General features: G+C 56.8%; 1 protein-coding gene across 2 annotated transcripts in view; it reads left to right on the top strand.

The window, feature by feature from the left end:
• Positions 1-14,758, top strand: part of PRDM15 (PR/SET domain 15) — a 64,752-nt gene extending 49,994 nt beyond the window's left edge. For both annotated transcript variants that reach the window (XM_025462048.3, XM_049104631.1), the window contains exons 19-24: positions 4,819-4,950; positions 5,442-5,525; positions 5,995-6,170; positions 8,818-8,898; positions 9,966-10,175; positions 11,279-14,758. In XM_025462048.3, coding sequence (XP_025317833.2) covers positions 4,819-4,950; positions 5,442-5,525; positions 5,995-6,170; positions 8,818-8,898; positions 9,966-10,175; positions 11,279-11,758 — 1,163 coding nt within the window. In that variant the 3' untranslated portion in view covers positions 11,759-14,758. The remainder of the gene's footprint in view (positions 1-4,818; positions 4,951-5,441; positions 5,526-5,994; positions 6,171-8,817; positions 8,899-9,965; positions 10,176-11,278) is intronic.
• Positions 14,759-17,530: the final 2,772 nt, after the last annotated feature.

Below are 17,530 nucleotides of genomic sequence, written 5' to 3'. Positions count from 1 at the left end.
AGCCCCCTTCCCCACTTATTGGCAGGGACGGTGTTGAGCAGGAAAAAAGATGGGGAGGGTCCGAGGCCGACCCTGTGGGGCCATCCCCCTGCCCCCCCAGAGGGGGGTGGCAGAGAGAAGCCACGCCTGGGTCCCCCAGGGACGCACCGCGCAGGGCCGAGCCGCATCTCACAGTGTTACGTACCTCGTCATGTAGTACAGGTGTGTTTAATATTTAGGTTCGTGGTCTTTTTTTTTTTTTTTTTTTTGCCACAAATCCTGAATACTTTCATAAATGCTGGTGTTGGAACCTGGGCTAACACGTTATTTCACACACACTAAATTATTGGTTCCGATTACAGTCATTACCGCGTACAAGCAAATGCTTGTGTTGTTTGCTTTTTTTTTTTTTTTTCCTTCCGTACCTTGCTTTTTATTTACTTGGAAATTCGTCTTAGAGACTTTTCGCATCGGAATAAGTGAAATTGCCTTAATTTAGCTCTCAGAACCCTGCTAGGGTTCCATCCTGCAGACTCCTATAACCAGACCCTGTTATTTAATATATTAGGGGCTTGTTGGCGTGTAGTCTTTTATCATCCCAGGCGATCTTGCAGCAAACTTTCTGGCATAGCGTTATTTTGTATTTTTTCCTGAGAATCCTAGGCCTGCCTGGGATTTATTCAGGGGAGAGACTGTTAGGAGTGGCGTGAGTCCCGGCCCCGCAGCAGTTTCGGTGAGCGGCGGGAGGAGTCAGCATACACAGAAAATGCCTTGTTCAGAATCCCTCGGCGTGCCGTGAAATGCTTGGGACGGGCCTCGGGGAGGCAGCTGCGTGGCCTGCGTCAAGAGAGCCACCAGGCATTGAAAGATGTAAAGAGGGGGGATCCCTGGGTGGCTCAGTGGTTTAGCGCCTGCCTTCAGCCCAGGGCGTGATCCTGGGGCCCCGGGATCGAGTCCCACATCCGGCTCCCTGCATGGGGCCTGCTTCTCCCTCTGCCTGTGTCTCTGCCTCTCTCTCTCTCTCTCTGTCTCTTATGAAAAAAAAAATCTAAAAAAGATTTAAAAAAGAAAGATGTAAAGAGGGCTAGGCATCTCTGATGGTTCGTCTCCCTCTCTGATTTTTCCCACTCCTTTCCCTTATAATCCCTTTCACTCTTTCTTATATTCCCCGTACGAGTGAGACCATATGATGCTCAGTCCTTCTCCGACTGACCTATTTCATTCAGCACAACACCTTCCAGGGAGATAGTGAAGTAGAAGCGGCAAGAAGCTTATAAATTGAACAGTCTGTCTCCTAATTATTTAGGTTTAATGACATTTGTCAACGGTATAAAATTGAAGATAGTTTATCTCTCTGAAGAGTCCGCATGCGTGGTAATTACGTGAGTATACGTATGACGTCTGCGTGTGTGTATATATGTACGTATAGAAACGTAGGTATAAGACGTAGAAACGTAGATAAAGATGTAGTTATAATGTAGTGGAATCAAATAGAAGTTTTAGCTAGAAAATGTTTTATAAATGTCTCTACTCCATTACACTCTAAAATAAAAATAAGCAAACTGCTTCAATAAAAAAATTAAAAAAAAAAGATGTAAAGAGGGCCTGGCCCCATTCCAGATTTGGGAAGTCTGTCCATTTAAACAGATAGCAGCTGGCCCCAGAGTAAGTTGCGAATGTGATGCAGAATGAATCCAAGCCCCAATAGAGAGAGGCTTAAAATTTCCACTGTGTGGAGGTCATATTTATTTATTTTATTTTTATTATCATGATTATTATTATTCGTAAGGACTTTATTTATTCATGAAAGACCCAGAGTGAGAGAGAGAGGCAGAGACACAGGCAGAGGGAGAAGCAGGCTCCATGCAGGGAGCCCGACATGGGACTCGATCCCAGGACCCCGGGGGGTCATGCCCTGAGCTGAAGGCAGACACTTGACCGCTGAGCCCCGCCCGCCCCAGGTGCCCCGGTCACGTTTATGTCAAAGCCGTTTGCACATCTTCTTTCAAACGGAAGGAGACGCACGGATTGTCACTGACGTAGGCTGCGACGGGAGGTCAGAATGGGGAGGTGACCTGTGTCATGTCTTTCCTTCTGTGACCGTGCGCTATTTTGTGGCATAGAGTCGGTTGATTTTAGACACGAGTGGGAGAGAAGTGCCCGGTGTGGGACAGAACAAGGATTGGTTCTCGTCCCGGGTGCCACTGTGCCCGGCACAGCCTGGGGGAGCAGCCGGTGCTGGTGAAGGGCAGCCGCAGGCACACCCACGGACTCTGAGTGGGAGTGTGACTTGGGTCGGGTGGGGGTGAGCTGTTGGGCGCTGGTAGCTGCACTTAGAAATGTATCTTGTTTGATTTTGGCACAAAGATGTACTGGCAGCTTACAGGTAACGCGGAGAGCAGCTTGAAACACTGAGCGACGGTTTCCGTTGGCCTCAGGGCCCTTGCGCTGGCTGTTCCCTCCACCAGAAATGCTGATCCCCCCCAAGTAGCGCTGGGCCCCTTCCACTGCTTCTTCAGGATCACTTTTCAGATGCGTCCCCTGAGGGGATCCCCTTTCATCCCATGTGATGGACCAGCTTCTGGGCCACTTCCGTCCTCTCTGTTCTGTCCCTGCTTCATCCTGCTTTTCCTCCTCCCTTTCCCATGCGGCACGTGGCCTTTGCTTGGCCCTCTCCCTGGGAGCGGGGGCCTGGCTCGGCTCACAGCCCAGCCTCTGGCACCTGCAGCAGAGCTGGTCCCGTGGCAGGCGCTGGCGTGGCAGGTGTCTGGTAACGGACCCCTACCTGCTGTGGGTGTACTTGCTGCTCAGAGCCCTGTGGTGGTCGGTTTGCACGGGCCGGGCCAGATGTGGAGGCGAGCATCAAATGGCAGCACAGACAGGTGACCGCACAGTGGAGGGGCCGTTCTGCATGACCCCACGTGCTCAGCAGCGTCCCTGGGTGTTCGTGTGACCTGGCTGGGCAGGACTGCGAGCGCCCTCCTCAGGCGAAACTCTTGTAGCCTGTAGCTTTTTCACTGAGCTTGGGTTTTTTTTTTAAATCAAAAAGTTAAAAATATTTTTTTAAGGGGAAAACACCGTTCTGAAGTCAGCACTAGCCCACCCGTGTCTTCCCACCCTATAGCCTGGGAAGCCTTTTCAGGGACCCATCACTTCATAGACTCCTGGTGCCTCTGCTGGCCCAGGCCGGCCTGTCCTCATGGCTTCTCACAGCATAGCCAGGCCTGGGGTTCCTGCAGGCCCGGGTCAGCCAGGCCTGGGGTTCTTGCAGACTGGGGTCAGCCAGGCCTGGGGTTCCTGCAGACCGGGGTCAGCCAGGCCTGGGGTTCCTGCAGGCCTGAGTCAGCCAGGCCTGGGGTTCCTACAGGCCCGGATCAGCCAGGCCTGGGTTTCATACAGGCCCGGGTCAGCCAGGCCTGGGGTTCTTGCAGACCGGGGTCAGCCAGGCCTGGGGTTCCTGCAGGCCCGGGTCAGCCAGGCCTGGGGTTCCTGCAGGCCCAGGTCAGCTAGGCCTGGGGCTCCTGCAGGCTAGGGTTCAGCCAGGCTGGGTTTCATAGTGGCCAGAGCTGGCTGAGGCTCACCCCTGCATTAGCAGGATGGGGAGTTTCCCAGGTGACCCAGTGGGGGCTCTGCTCAGGCATGGCAACCCTTTCAGTGCCATTACCCAGGGCAGTACTAGCAGTGGTCTGCCTCTGCCCCACCCTGTAGCTCCTCCAGGCCATTTTCTGTCTGGTGGTCAATTAGCAGTGACCTGTCACTTGCCACTGGCTGGCTCAGTTGTGGCCAGCAGGCTTGGACACAGTCAGCCTCATGCTTGTGAGCCACCACCCACCTGCTTAGCACAGCCCCTTGTCCACGGCCTCCGTGGCCCCGCTGGCCCTTCCCACGAAGCACTGCCAACCTAGTGGGCACCCTGTACCAGGACCCCCCCCCCCCGCGTGACTCACACTCTGTGCCAGGACCCCCCACCTCTGACTCACACCCTGTACCAGGACCCCCACCACGGATTCACACCCCATACCAGGACCCCCCACCGCAGACAGAGTCCGATGCCCACAGGGCTCCGCATCCACCCCTCGTAGATCCACAGGAGCCCGCAGGCAGGCTGGCCCATCCCTCAGCAGGTCCGAGCAGTGACCCTCAGGTCTGGGCAGGCCCCTGAAAACAAGAGCTGTGCAGACAGGGACCGTAAATCCCTGAGGGCCTCTCAGGGCTAAGGGCCCATCTCACCACTGGGTGGAGGGGCATCCTCTAGGAGGTTCACCGCCACCCTGACCTCCCCCTTCTCTTGTTCTACACCCAGTAAGACCGGTGCCCACCCAAGGGTCCAGGTCATGACCGCAGTGGGGGGATCCATGTGGGCACTGTGAGGGGTCCAGGTATAGGATGGGGAGTGTGGGCACTGTAGGGGGTTGTCCTGGCCCAGGGTGGGGGCAGACACTATTGCAGATCAGAGAAATGGGCACTTTAGGGATAATGGGGATACAGGCACTATGAGGGATCCTAGGCGCAGATACTGGGGGTCCTGGAGGCGGGCATCATAGGGGTATCTAGGGCTGTGGGCACTGTGAGGGGTCCTAAGTGTAGACACTGGGGGTCCTGGAGGCAGGCACCATGGGGTATCAGGGGTGCAGGCACCGTGAGGGGTCCTAGGTACAGATACTGGGGGTCCTGAAGACGGGCATCATGGGGGTATCTAAGGGTGCGGGCACCGTGAGGGGTCCTAAGTGCAGACACTGGGGGTCCTGAAGGCGGGCACCGTGGGGTCTGGGGCACCTGCCCCTGTGGGTGCGGGCACAGGGTGCAGCAGGCCAGCTCACCCCGCGCCTCCATGGGCAGGCATGAAGACGAAGCATGCGCTGCGCCACCACATGAAGCTGCACAAGGGCATCAAGGAGTACGAGTGCAAGGAGTGCCACCGCAAGTTCGCGCAGAAGGTCAACATGCTCAAGCACTACAAGCGGCACACGGGTGAGAGCGCGGCCCCGGAGGCCAGGCGGGCAGAGGGCGCTGCCTCGTGGCTTCCCACTTTCTGTAGTTCCGGGAGTCACCTGGGCAGGGTTCTCGGGGGCTGGGGAAGCGGCCCCGTCTCTCAGAGACCGCCCCCTCCCTGCCAGCTCACGTCACACGCGCGGCTGCCCACACACTCGGGACCCAGGTTCCCGTGTGGCTCACTGTCCGGGCGTCCAGCAAGATCCGCCCGTTGCTCAGCGTCCCTGCCCCGCAGTGGCCTCGCCGCCCCCACCGCCCAGGAGGCGCTCACTCAGCCACCGACTGACTCCCCGGTTGTTGTGAGAGCAAATGATTGCTGTCTGTGGTCTGCTGGCCCGCCCCCTTCCCCGCAGACTCTGCACACACACACACGCACACACACACACACACGCACACACACGGAGACCCTGGGCCAGGGGGTCAGGTTAGAGCCCCCTGGAGCCGCTGAGGGTAGCACCCTCTTCCTGCAGGGATTAAAGATTTCATGTGTGAGCTGTGCGGGAAGACCTTCAGCGAGAGGAACACGATGGAGACCCACAAGCTCATCCACACAGGTAAGCGGGGCGGCGGGGGGTGGGGGCGGCGGCAGGGGTGGGATTGGCAGGCAGGGCGGCGGGGGCCGCAGTGGGGGGGTGTGCGGGGCGGGGAGGTGAGGGGGCAGCAGGTGGTGCTCGCCGAGGTCCCCGGTGCCCACCCCCCACCAGGTGTGCAGGGCTGGGACGGCTGTTCTGTCCACCTACCCGGTGGCGCAGGCTTTTTCAGAGTGTAGGCGCGCCCCCCTCCACGGTGGCCCCTTAAAGATCAGCCCACCCAGACCTGCAAATACCCACTCCGCGATTTCCAAATGCCCGAGCAGTGTCTCACTCCACGCTCTGGGAGGGAGAGGGCTGCTGTCCTGCTCGTCTCGGCCTCACTGCCTGTCCCCTCCTGACCTGACCGACGTCCCCCGCCTGCCCCATGAGCCGTGAGGTGACCCCGCTCGTGACCCGGGCTTGTCTCCCCTCCCTCCTTATGTGCGAGAAGTGGGCAAGCAGTGGACGTGCTCCGTGTGCGACAAGAAGTACGTCACCGAGTACATGCTGCAGAAGCACGTGCAGCTCACCCACGACAAGGTGGAGGCCCAGAGCTGCCAGCTGTGCGGGACCAAGGTGTCCACCCGGGCCTCCATGAGCAGACACATGCGGCGCAAGCACCCAGAGGTGAGCCTGGGGCGGGTGGGCGCGGCCCCTCCCACCCCCCCATCCCTCCACTCCCCCACCACCCCCACCCCCACGGCCCTGGCTCCCGGAGCACCCCCTGCAGGCCCAGAATTCCTAGAGGCCTGCGTGCCTGACACTCCCCCTGCCCCTGGGAGGCGCCCCGTGAATGCACGAGTGAGTGCACGAATGAACAGAGGGCCTCAAGCATACTCTGCTGAGGTTATAGGTTATGTGCTCACCGGAATCCCAGCAAGGCAAGTGCAGCCCTGGCCCCTCCCTCCGCTCTTCCCGAGGCAGAGGCAGGGTGCAGAGCCGCGGGCCTCCCGGGGGCTGGGGCCGGAGGCTCCTTAGAGCGCTGCCCACCCGGCCCACCTGTCTGCACGTTCCGGAGAGGGTCTGGGGCGTTAAATAATTCTCATGCCTTACAGAGAGGCAAAGTGAGAAACAAAAGTAGGAGAAAATGCGGGTTGGTAGCTCTCAGCTCACTTTGGGGGAAGACTTTGTAAGTGTAAAATCAGTGCAAGAGGTCGCAAAGGAAAATGTCGTGGATCTGCCTGGGAAGAAGCACCCCGCTCAGGACTTGTGCAGGTGCAGCGGGTAGCGGGGGGCAGCCTGGGAGCAGGTGAGCGGTGCTACTGTCGGCAGCAGCTACGAAGGCCAACAGCGCTTCCGTGGGAAGCCTCCAAGGACGGAGCTTTCGCGTGGACAGGAGACGTACAAGGTTAAAACCCAGAAAGCACGCAGTCTCGCCGAATCCCACGCGGGGCAGAGCGAGCGTGCTGGAAGGGGGAGGCTCTCGGACAAGGGGTAGAGGGAGCGCGGCGGGGGCTCTTTAGCTCTCGGCTCCTGTTTCTCGAGGCTTCAGTCTCTTCTCCTGGGGCCGTTCCTTTGGGTCGTTTCACCCTTGTTTCATCCTGTGTCGTTCAGACACACACAGGCTAAGCTCCTGCTGGTGGTGAGCCCTGGGGAGTCAGCCAGGTCAGCGTCTCACCCTCCTGGACTTCACAGTCCAGGGTGGGGTGTGGGGGGAATAGGAGGTAGACGAGAGATACAGTAGTTACAAGGAACATATTAGATGTCAGTGGAGGTGACCCTGGACAGCAGAGAAGGTGGCAAACGGAGGGGTGGGAAGGATACTTGGGTGGGCTCTGCTGCGGTTGCTCGTGCTGCCACTGAGGCCTGGTTGTATGAATGTGATGGTGGTGGAGGAGGTGGTGGTGATGATGGAGGTAGTGATGGTAATGGTGGTAGAGGAGGAGGAGGTGGTGGTAGTGATGGTGGTGGTGGAGGAGGTAGTGGTGGTGGAGGTGGTGGTGGTGGTGGAGGAGGAGGTGGTGGTGGTGGTGGTGGTAGAGGAGGTGGTGGTAATGGTGGTGGTGACGATGGTGGTGGTGGAGGAGGTGGTGGTGATGGAGGTGGTGATGGTGGTGGTGGTGGGGGAGGTGGTAGTAGTGGTGGTGATGATAGTGGAGGTGGTGATGGTGGAGGTTGTGTTTGTGGTGGTGGTGGTGGTGGTAGTGATGGAGGTGATGATGACGGTGGAGGTGGTGGTGATGGTGGTGGTTGTGGTTGTCACAGTGACGAAGGAGGTGGAGGTGAGGTGTTGGTGACAGTGGTCGAGATCACATCAGTGGCACCCGCTGCTTTCCCTCCGAGTCCTCTGCGAGCATCCCCATGCAGGTCTATGGGCAGTGCCGACGCGAGTCCCCCTGGTCCTCAGAGCCGCCGTCGGTGTTTGCGTTCACGTACCCACGCACGGGCACCTCTGTTGCCGTCCTTCCAGAGAAGGGCCGGCCCTGGTCTTTGAACTCAAGTCCCTGCGGTCTGTCTTGCATAACCACCTCTGCCGTGTGGAGTCTCCATCTCCCACTTCTATTTTCTGTAGCTGGGGAGGGATGCTTGCAGGGCTGTCTGGGTGAAGAACCCTTAAGACGGACTTCGATGGTTCCCCGAGCTTACGTAGCCCCCCCCGCGCCCGTTCCTGTTCAGAACTCACCTTCCCGGGGACCGCGTTCTCTCCGCACTCATGCTGCGCTGTCCCCACATACGATTTAATCCCGCACGTCACCACAGTGGCTAGTGAGCTGGCTCGTGGATGACAGTCAGGGGCAGGACACCCCTGAACGGTGGATCGATGGCGGCCCCGGGGGGGCCAGTGACGGTGTGAGGGTCTGCAGTGCGGCCCCTTGGAGGGAAGGCGGGGGTGGGTTCCCCTCATCACAGAATCGACGAGTGAAGGATCTTGTGTCTGTGTCGAGTTGAAAAATAGTATTTAAGGTAGAAACGTGTCATTTTTGGTGATTCCTCGTAGGATAGGTTTACTGTTCTGTATCTGATCCTGCTCTGCTCGTGGTTTGAAATAACAGAAGATTCACAGAAAACCCTAGTATTGAAAGCGCTGCAGCATAGGGGCAAAGAGGCAGAAAACAGAGTCTGCGCCCTTGGGCGGAAGTGGGTGTGAGGTGACACAGACAGGAGCACCCCCTCCCGCCCCTGTGCGGACGAGCATCACGGAAACGTGAAACACGGTTGGACGATGGGATGAGGGAAGGGAGAGCCAGGCTGGGGACACGGGGGTGCCCGTGAGGAATGACAGGAGTCGGTGTCCGCGCAGCATCCCCGACCTACCACCTGCACTCGCCCGCAGGTCCTGGCCGTGAGGATCGATGACCTGGACCACCTCCCGGAGACCACCACCATCGATGCCTCCTCCATAGGCATCGTCCAGGTAGGCACGGAGCAGGCCCACGGGCTGGGGCGGGGCGGCTCAGGTGTTGCACGGAGCCGTTGGGCAGGCCCCCAACTCTACCTGTCGTTCCGTGGGCATCTCACTCGGGTTTTTCGGTTGGTTTTCTCTCCCAAGGCCTCTCGGGATATCTCCTAGTCTCTGTAACAAACATTTCTAGAACCTCCGTTTTCTGAATACTGACGTATCTCATTTTGGAGAACAGATGGTACATTCAAGTTCTCTAGAGAAACACAGTCGGTAGGGTTGTGCGTGTGTCTGCGTAGAGAGAAAATTAGATTTATTTTTAGGAGTTGGTTTACGTGATGGTGGCAGCTGGTAATCCTAAACCTTCTGGTGGGGGCTGGGAGGCGGGAGGCCCAGGGGAGAGCTGATGTTGCAGCTTGAGTTCAAAGGCTGTCGGGAACCAGAATTCCCCTTCCTCAGGGACCTCGGGCTTTCCTCTTACGGCCCTCGACTGATTGGATGAGGCCCACCTACATTATGGGTGTGATCTGCTCTGCTTGGAGTCCACTGATATGTTAATCTCATCCAAAAAATACCTCTGCAGCATCTTTGCTGGGCAACCAGACACGTGGGCACCGTAGTCCAGCCACGCTGACACGTAAAACTAACTGTCCCAGATGGCTTCCGAAGAGCTTGGCATGAGACCGTTGTAACTAAAATAATTTGATCACATGAACTTAGTTTTTTAAAGAAACTTTAAGCCAACGCCTTCATAAAAATGGCGTTTTATTGTACGCGGAACGTGCCACGCTATCGATCACTCTAAAACCACGGTCACACCTCTATATCTGAAACAGCGCTTGGAGCCGTGATTTAAAAAACACGACTTACGTGTAACTTCCCTTCGCTTTTTAAAAGAAAGTGAAACCAACAAGAACATGCCCCAGTCCCTGGAAGCACAAGCAAGCAGACACGCCAGGGGTCACTTGGCTTCCTGGGGGTGTGTCTGGGGACCCTGCCGGGACACCCCACCCCGCCCGCTGTGGCCACCATGGGGACACAGCCCCGTGACCCAGACGTTGCCGAAACTTCTGTTCCCACAGCCTGAGCTGAGCCTGGAGCAGGAGGACCTGGCCGAGGGGAAGCACGTGAAAGCTGCCAGGAGGGCCCACAAGAGGAAGCAGAAGCCAGAGGCAGAGGCGGCAGGAGCCCCGGTGCCCGAGGAGGCCCCGTTCAGCGAGTACTCGGAGAAGGAGCCCGTGCTGTCCGGCGTGGGGGACGAAACCGACTCCGCGGTGCAGAGCATCCAGCAGGTTGTCCCTTCCTGCCGGCTCCGGGGTGCGGGGACCCTGCGTGTACCCCTGGGAACACGCCCATGCTGGCCTGGGCCCTGGCGGTGGCAGGCGGCACACGGAGGCATTTCTCCCATAAGCCCAGGTCACTGTGCACTTCCTAGCTTGGACCTAGAGGTTAGAGGTCACACGTGTCACTGAGCAGCGGCTTGACCGTTGTGGACGTGAGGGCCGGCCGCCCCCACCTGCTTGGGAATCGGGTCGTTACTGGGATGTTAAAAGCGGCCCAAGTGCATCCCTTTATCGTGGAAGTGGGCCCGGTGCACCTGCCTCCCCCTGTAAGGTCCCGGGAGGGTCGGCGGAGGCAGGGATGCACGTGGCCAGCCCGTGTGCTGCTTGTAACGGAAGCTTCCCATTGGCTCGGCATCGCCATTTGGTTTTGAGGCTCACGAACCTCACTGGGGTTTAGACGTGAAGCATAACAGCAGACATTTCTGCATTTATTTGGCTACATTCCTCTCCGTGGAGTTTTGTGTTTCCTCTGCTGATTCTGTGTTTCCTCACTCCTGGTGCCCCAGATTTGGGGCTTGCTCTTTTTATTTTATTTTTTTTAATTTTTATTTATTTTTTTAAGATTTTATTTATCCACAAGAGACCTAGAGAAAGAAGCAGAGACACAGGCAGAGGGAGAAGCGGGCTCCCTGCAGGGAGCCCGATGGGGGACTCGATTCCAGGACCCTGAGGTCATGCCCTGAGCCGAAGGCAGACGCTTAACCACCGAGCCACCCAGGTGCCCTGGGGGTTCTTTTTAGCTTCAGAGTTGGGGTTTTTGTTTGCCAGCAGGAAGGCGTGTGAGAGGAGCACATCTCTGTCCTCCTCGCTGGTACTTTGTCTTTTTCTAGCCGGGAGAACCCTGCATCTTACTGCTCTTTTTCACTAAAATTATTTTCCTGGGGACAGAAGTCACTTGGTTTAATCCTTCACCGAAAGGCGTTTGCCTCTCTTCCTTCGGGCGAGGCGGGGCCAGGTGTCGGTCCGTGCTGCTCGATGACTGTCCGAAGCTGCCCCGGGGGTTCGGCCGTGGGCCGCTTTGCAGACTAGTAACCGTCTTCCGTCTCTTGCAGGTGGTGGTGACCCTGGGCGACCCAAATGTGACCACCCCGTCGAGCTCCGTGGGCCTGACCAACATCACCGTGACCCCTATCACCACCGCAGCCGGGACTCAGTTCACCAACCTCCAGCCCGTGGCTGTCGGCCACCTGACCACCCCGGAACGCCAGCTGCAGCTGGACAACTCCATCCTGACCGTGACCTTTGACACCGTCAGTGGCTCAGCCATGTTGCACAACCGCCAGAACGACATCCAGATCCACCCGCAGCCCGAAGCCTCGAACCCGCAGTCCGTGGCCCACTTCATCAACCTGACCACCCTGGTCAACTCGATCACGCCCCTGGGGAACCAGCTTGGGGACCAGCACCCGCTCACGTGGCGGGCGGTGCCCCAGACGGACGTCCTGCCGCCGCCCCAGCCGCAGGCGCCCCCGCCCCAGGCGCCCCCGCCGCAGGTGCAGGCCGAGCAGCAGCAGCAGATGTACAGCTACTGAGGCGCGGGGCCGAGAGCTCAGAGGGAGACCTGCAGACGGCTGTGCTTTTTTATTTTTGAGATTTGTTTGCTGGATACCAAACAGAGGAAAAAGAAAAATTGTTATTGCAGCGTAAGTAAGGTTGACTTAGCTTTGCAGAATTCTCTCCGAATCCCCCGCCAGTCGTCTGTCGGCGTGCCTCGAGTCACCCCCGGCAGGTGGCCACACCGGTGAGCTGCTCGGCCTGCGCCCGGCCACCCCCTGCCCCCGCCAACCCCAGCAGAACTTGGTCTGGGGGTCACGGGGCTTGGGGACGCGGGACAGGCGGGAGCAGACGGGCGAGTGCTCTGTCCGGAGGCACGTCGACGACTCGCCTGCTTCCTTCAGGGCGTAGGAAACAGCGCGGAAACAGCCAGGATTCCCACGGGGCGGCACGCCGCGAGGAAACTCCACGTTCTCCTCTCTTCTGGGTGTTCTTGGCGACTGAGCGGTTAGAAGTTAAAGTCACGTTTATTTTCTTCTCGGAAGTTTGAGTCGAGTCAAATGCGTTCCTCGACTTTGGGCCGAAGACGTGTGAGAAGGCGTCCTGTGGCCGCGGATGACCCTTCGGCCTCCATCAGCCCCGGTGCAGGGGTGGGGGGTCCCAGGGGTCCCTGACTCGGGCCTCCGAGGCCTCTTTGTAACATAACACAAGGATCGATTTTTTGTATCGGTTTCCTTTTTTCTTCTTCTTTTTTTTTTTTTTTTTTTTTACTTTATTCCAAGCCTGTATTATGTATTCAAGACTGTCGTGGCCACGTCCTGTTGATTTTTAACATGCTGAAGTCGTTTGCACTGTAGGAATGACGGTCCGGCCGCAGCTCTGCACACGGCTGCCCGAGCGCAAGGGACACGCCACTGTGTGCGACCCGTCGGCCTCAGGCTGTCCCTCCTGGCAGCTCCTGCAGAGCTGTCTCGGGACCCTCTGCCAGCCAAATATATTTATTACCGCCGAGGCTCAGCCAAACCCACCGAAGAACAGGGAAGAAATTCACGTTTTCTTTCTGTTTCAACTGAATTCCAAAGGTTGATGTGTCTCAAGACCAATGTTGTATAAAAAAAAAAAATGTTGAACGAGCTTGGCTCTTCACGGTGGAAAAACTACAGGTTTTTCTGAAATAACGGAGACCCTGCCGCCGCCTGCCAGGCAGCAATGAAAGCAGAAGAGGTTAGTTCGCGAGGAGAAGCGTGAATGGCCTTCGTGAACGAACGTGCCAAGCAAGAGCCACGTCTGTGTCCCCGGGACACGCGCTTTCACGCACCTGCATGCCTGTCGGAGGTGGGGGCCAGGCTCCCGCCACCTGCTGCTCAGACAGGGAAACCGAGGCACGGCGTTTCCTCTCCTGGTAGCGCCGTCCACCTTGCAATGATAACGTTTGCCTTACTCTGGCCTCGATCACTCTTTGTCACGCGTCCTGTGTTACTCGGGAGATCCGCGCTGAAGAAAGAACGACGAGGAGTCAGTGGTGGATAAACTGGCGGGGAGGGAAGTGAAGCTAAGGACGATTAGTTCTGCAAAATGCAACGTTTCTCAGCACTTCACTTTATTCCGAGTCGCAGGATTCTGAGGGTAGGGCAACGCTTGCCTTCAGAACCACGGAGACGCTTCGCACGCGCCCTTCGCGAGAGGGTCTCCAGACCCAGCTCAGTCCCCCTCCCATCCGCCACTCGGCAGCTGACTTCACAGTGGGAGATTTATTCGACTTTTTAATTTATGATAATTATTTTTATGTTATTTATGTATATAATTAACTGCTTTATACACAATAGTTTCATCAAATGAACTTGGGCTAGGAGCAATATATTTTCTAAAATATTGTCTTCGTTTTCCAAACATAAACAGTCCGGGATCAAGAGCACCAAGGTTCCTAGCGTATTTAAAAAAAAAAGAAAAAAAAAAAAAGTCACAGTTTTTTGTTTGTTTTTTTTTGGTTTTTTTTTTTTTTTTTTTTGGTTTTGTTTTGTTTTGTTTTTTTTTGCTCTTGCGGCACATAAAGGATGAACGACCAAGTGAAAATACAAACATGATTCACCATCTCGTAGCCTTTATCTCTTTACTCCTCCTCCCTGTGAAATAAAGGCCTTTTAAATCAGTTTTATTTTTTTAAAGATGTTGTTTTTGTGCCCGGAGTAAGGATGCAGCAGATGTTTTTAAAGGACCCAGCGTAGGCTGTGTGGCCCCGGTGCCCTCCCCACGCTCATTCACACACACACACACACACACACACACACACACACACACCTGTGGGATGAGCCTTCCTGTAATAATCAGTTAGAACCTCGGAATGAAAATCAGACTCACTCCTGAGTTGTCCGTAGACACACTTGGTCTTAATAAGGGTCACTGTCGGAGGTGAAAATAGATCCGTGGCGTCTCAAAACCGTTGCTATGAATTTGCATACGAGAGACCGGAGAGGAAAAAAAAAAAAAGGTGCCACTCAGCCAAGAGAGTCCTCGGCTATAGACGGTTCTGCGCAGACGTCCCGGGTGCGCGGCTGTATTCACAGGAGCAGATGAGAGCAAGCCATCGTGGCCACCGAGCCCGGGGGTCCCTGTGGGTTACTCTAAGAAACCGCGAGAACTTAACTGTGGTGACCTGTGGATTCGTACAGCTGTGTGGTCCTGTGCCCCGCTCGGGGTGTGAATCTTGCTGGATCCCAGACCGCAGCGGCTGGACAGGAGTTGCACGCTCAAAACGGGCACCTCGCGGGGGACGTGTTCCTTGTGCCCGGCGCCGCCTCACTGGGTCCGAGAGGACCCCGCCTTGGAGAATTCTGGGTGTGGGAGGCAGAGCCATGCACCTTTGCGTTCCTTCCAGCCACGGTGTCCGGAGGCGTGAAGCTCCTGGCTTCTCGGCTCATCGGTGACCTCCCGTTGGATTTGGAAAGGCGTTAGGACTGTTTTTGAGAAGTTGCGTGTATTTCGTGTCCCATCGGTTTGTGTAATGACAAATAAAAGGTGCGGTGACCTGTGTTTTTCAATTGCTGGCCCCTCTGCTCAAACTACCTGTTCCCACGTAGTTGACGTGCTTGGCGTAGTTTGAGAACGGTGGTAGTTCCTGCGGCCAACTGCATCTCGATTTCTGCCCCCAGCCCACACCCTATACAGTGTTTGGGGTGTTTGAAACCGTCCCGGGGATACTGAGGCATCAGGAGCTCTCACAGGGGTTTCTTAAGAAGGCAACAAAGAGGGCACGTGCGATGGTTTTTTTTTTGCAGAATTCTTAGATCAGGGGAGAATGGACACGAGACAGAGGAGCGGCCAGAGAGGGAAAAACCAAAGCAGCACGTGTCTTTGACCCGGGAGCCTGGAATGATCCCTTCCTTTATTGGTCAAATATTTAATGATCTGTCCCCATCTGTGAGGAGTGGTCATTTTAAAGGTACGAAGCGCCTGAAGCGCCATCCGCTCTTCCAGGGGTTCGAGCCACGAGGGCCTAGTCTTCCATCCTGTATCATGTTTTCCGTAGCTTCTGGTAGCAGCCGTTTCTGCGGGTGAGCAGGGTTCATGCACCTGCCTCCGTGCGCACGGGCCGTTCAGCTCCCGAGGGCCGGTGCGTCACCGCTTGGGTGACTGTCTGGAGCTTGGCCTGACCCCTCGGCCTCTTTTTTCCCCTCCCGAGTGTTAGCCACAAAGTGGAGCAGGAGCGTGATGGGGGAAGGAGGGGAGGGAACCGTCTCTAACTTAGCAGGGCTGCACTATGTGCTTATCCCAGTGATGCCGTGGGGGCCGATGAGGGCGTCGAGTGGGGATGCTGGCTGCTCCTGTCCACCTGGACGTCTCGGCATCAAGCCCAGCATGTCCAACCCCTGGGGATTATGACCCTCGGCCCCCAAGCTGACCCTCACCCACCGTGCCCACTCAAGCCACAGCCCTGCCGTGCATCTCATCACCCAGAGCCAACCTGGTTGTGTCCCTGCGTCCCACATTGACGTCTGAGCGATTAGGGACCTGTCCAGTTTCCCCATAACCATGACTGTTCCCCACTCCAACTGTCTGGCTGACAGCCCCTCGGAGCCGCCCAGCCCCTCCGCCCAACTCCCATCCCCAGGAGTCTGTTCTCTGGGCCACCTCGATGGCCCTTGCAAAGATGCCCTTCTATTGTGTCATCCATGCACCAAATCCAATGTCCTCCAGTGGATTCTTTTTCTTTTATTATTTTATTTATTCATGAGAGACACACAGAGGCAGAGACACAGGCAGAGGGAGAAGCAGGCTCCCTGCAGGGAGCCCGATATGGGACTCGATCCTGGGACCCCGGGATCACGCCCTGATCCGAAGGCAGATGCTCAACCCTGAGCCACCCAGGCTGCCCTCCGACGGGTTCTAAGTGCTCTCTGGACACAACTGGATCATCTCTGTGGCTCGAGGCCTGCAGGGCCTGGCCCCGCCTCCCTCCAGCTGCTCCCCTCCCCGGGTCCCTGCACCTGGTTAGTGCCTGCTTGTCCTTCAGATCCCGGCTCAGGTATCCCTTCCTCAGAGCAGCCTTCCCGAATCCTCCAGAAGCTAACGCGTCCCACGCTGATAGCAAGCTGCATGTTTTCGGCACAGCACTCACCAGGTGGCAGTGGCCTTGACTATACACCAGGGAGCTTGATTGTCCCTCTTCGCGCTTCCCTGCTGCTCAGTGAAGCTCCCGAAGGAAGGGCCTGGGCAGTTTCCTTCATCGTGTCGTTTCCCCCCGAGTCCGCCCAGCCCAGTGAAGCCAGTGCACAGCCAAGATTCCTAACCACCGTCGGATGAACGGCTGTCCCTTGCCATCCGGTTGGTGTGGTTTCATCGGACTTGCTGGGGACCGAGCGCTGTCCTCTTCCTCCACTCTGTACCCGTCACATCTGATGTTCTCTTCATACACTCACGTCATACTTAGAAAACCCTGTTCAGGGACACCCGGGTGGTTCAGTGGTTGGGCATCTGCCTTTGGCTCGGGGCTTGATCCTGGAGTCCTGGGATCGAGTCCCACATCGGACTTCCGGCATGGAGCCTGCTTCTCCCTCTGCCTGTGTCTCTGCCTCTCTCTGTGTGTCTCTCATGAATAAATAAATAAAATATTTTAAAAAAAGAAAAAAGAAAACACTTCGGTCAGGGGCTGTGTCATGATGCAGTAGCAACCCTAAAAGCTCAGCGACTTAAAACAGCAAACATCCTCACTGCTCAAGCTCTATGACTCCTGGAGGCGCCTTCCTCGGTCACTGAGAGAACAGCCCCCAACCCCCATCGTGTCGTGTGTTGCTGGTTGTCCTGCCAAAGGGAAAAAAAACAACTCTGGGGTCCCACACATGCAGTCAGGTCTCTGAGCTGAGCGCTCCTGCTTCTGGCCGAGGGGGACCGGGGACTGGCTTTACCCTCCTATATGAAAACTAAGAAGCCAAGCGAAACACATGACACGCCAGGAACTCAAGCCCTTGGCATCAGGAGTGAAGGACAGCAGTCTCCGAGAGATGAAAAGCCAGCGAGGCCAGTCCTGTGGTTGCCCAGCGTTTAGCCGGGGGTTTCCAGGCTGCAGGGAGAGGGAACCCAGGCAGAGGACAGCAGTCTCTGGACCGAGGGGTTGGACCTGGAGGTGCGGGAAGGTCAAGGCAGCCAGAGGACCCGATACAGGAGAGCTGGACAGAGGAAACCCAGAGATCAGCAGAGCATCCATCCCTGTTGCATCCTCAGCGGGGACTGTCAGGGCGCACGTGTGATGAAGGTCACTACTCCCACCGCGCAGAGCGAGAAGCCTCATGATTTGGGGAACTTGGGGCAGAATA

The sequence above is a fragment of the Canis lupus genome, chromosome 31, assembly GCF_003254725.2.
Source record: "Canis lupus dingo isolate Sandy chromosome 31, ASM325472v2, whole genome shotgun sequence".
Classification (NCBI taxonomy): domain Eukaryota; kingdom Metazoa; phylum Chordata; class Mammalia; order Carnivora; family Canidae; genus Canis; species Canis lupus.
This window is presented reverse-complemented; position numbering and strand designations above follow the sequence as displayed.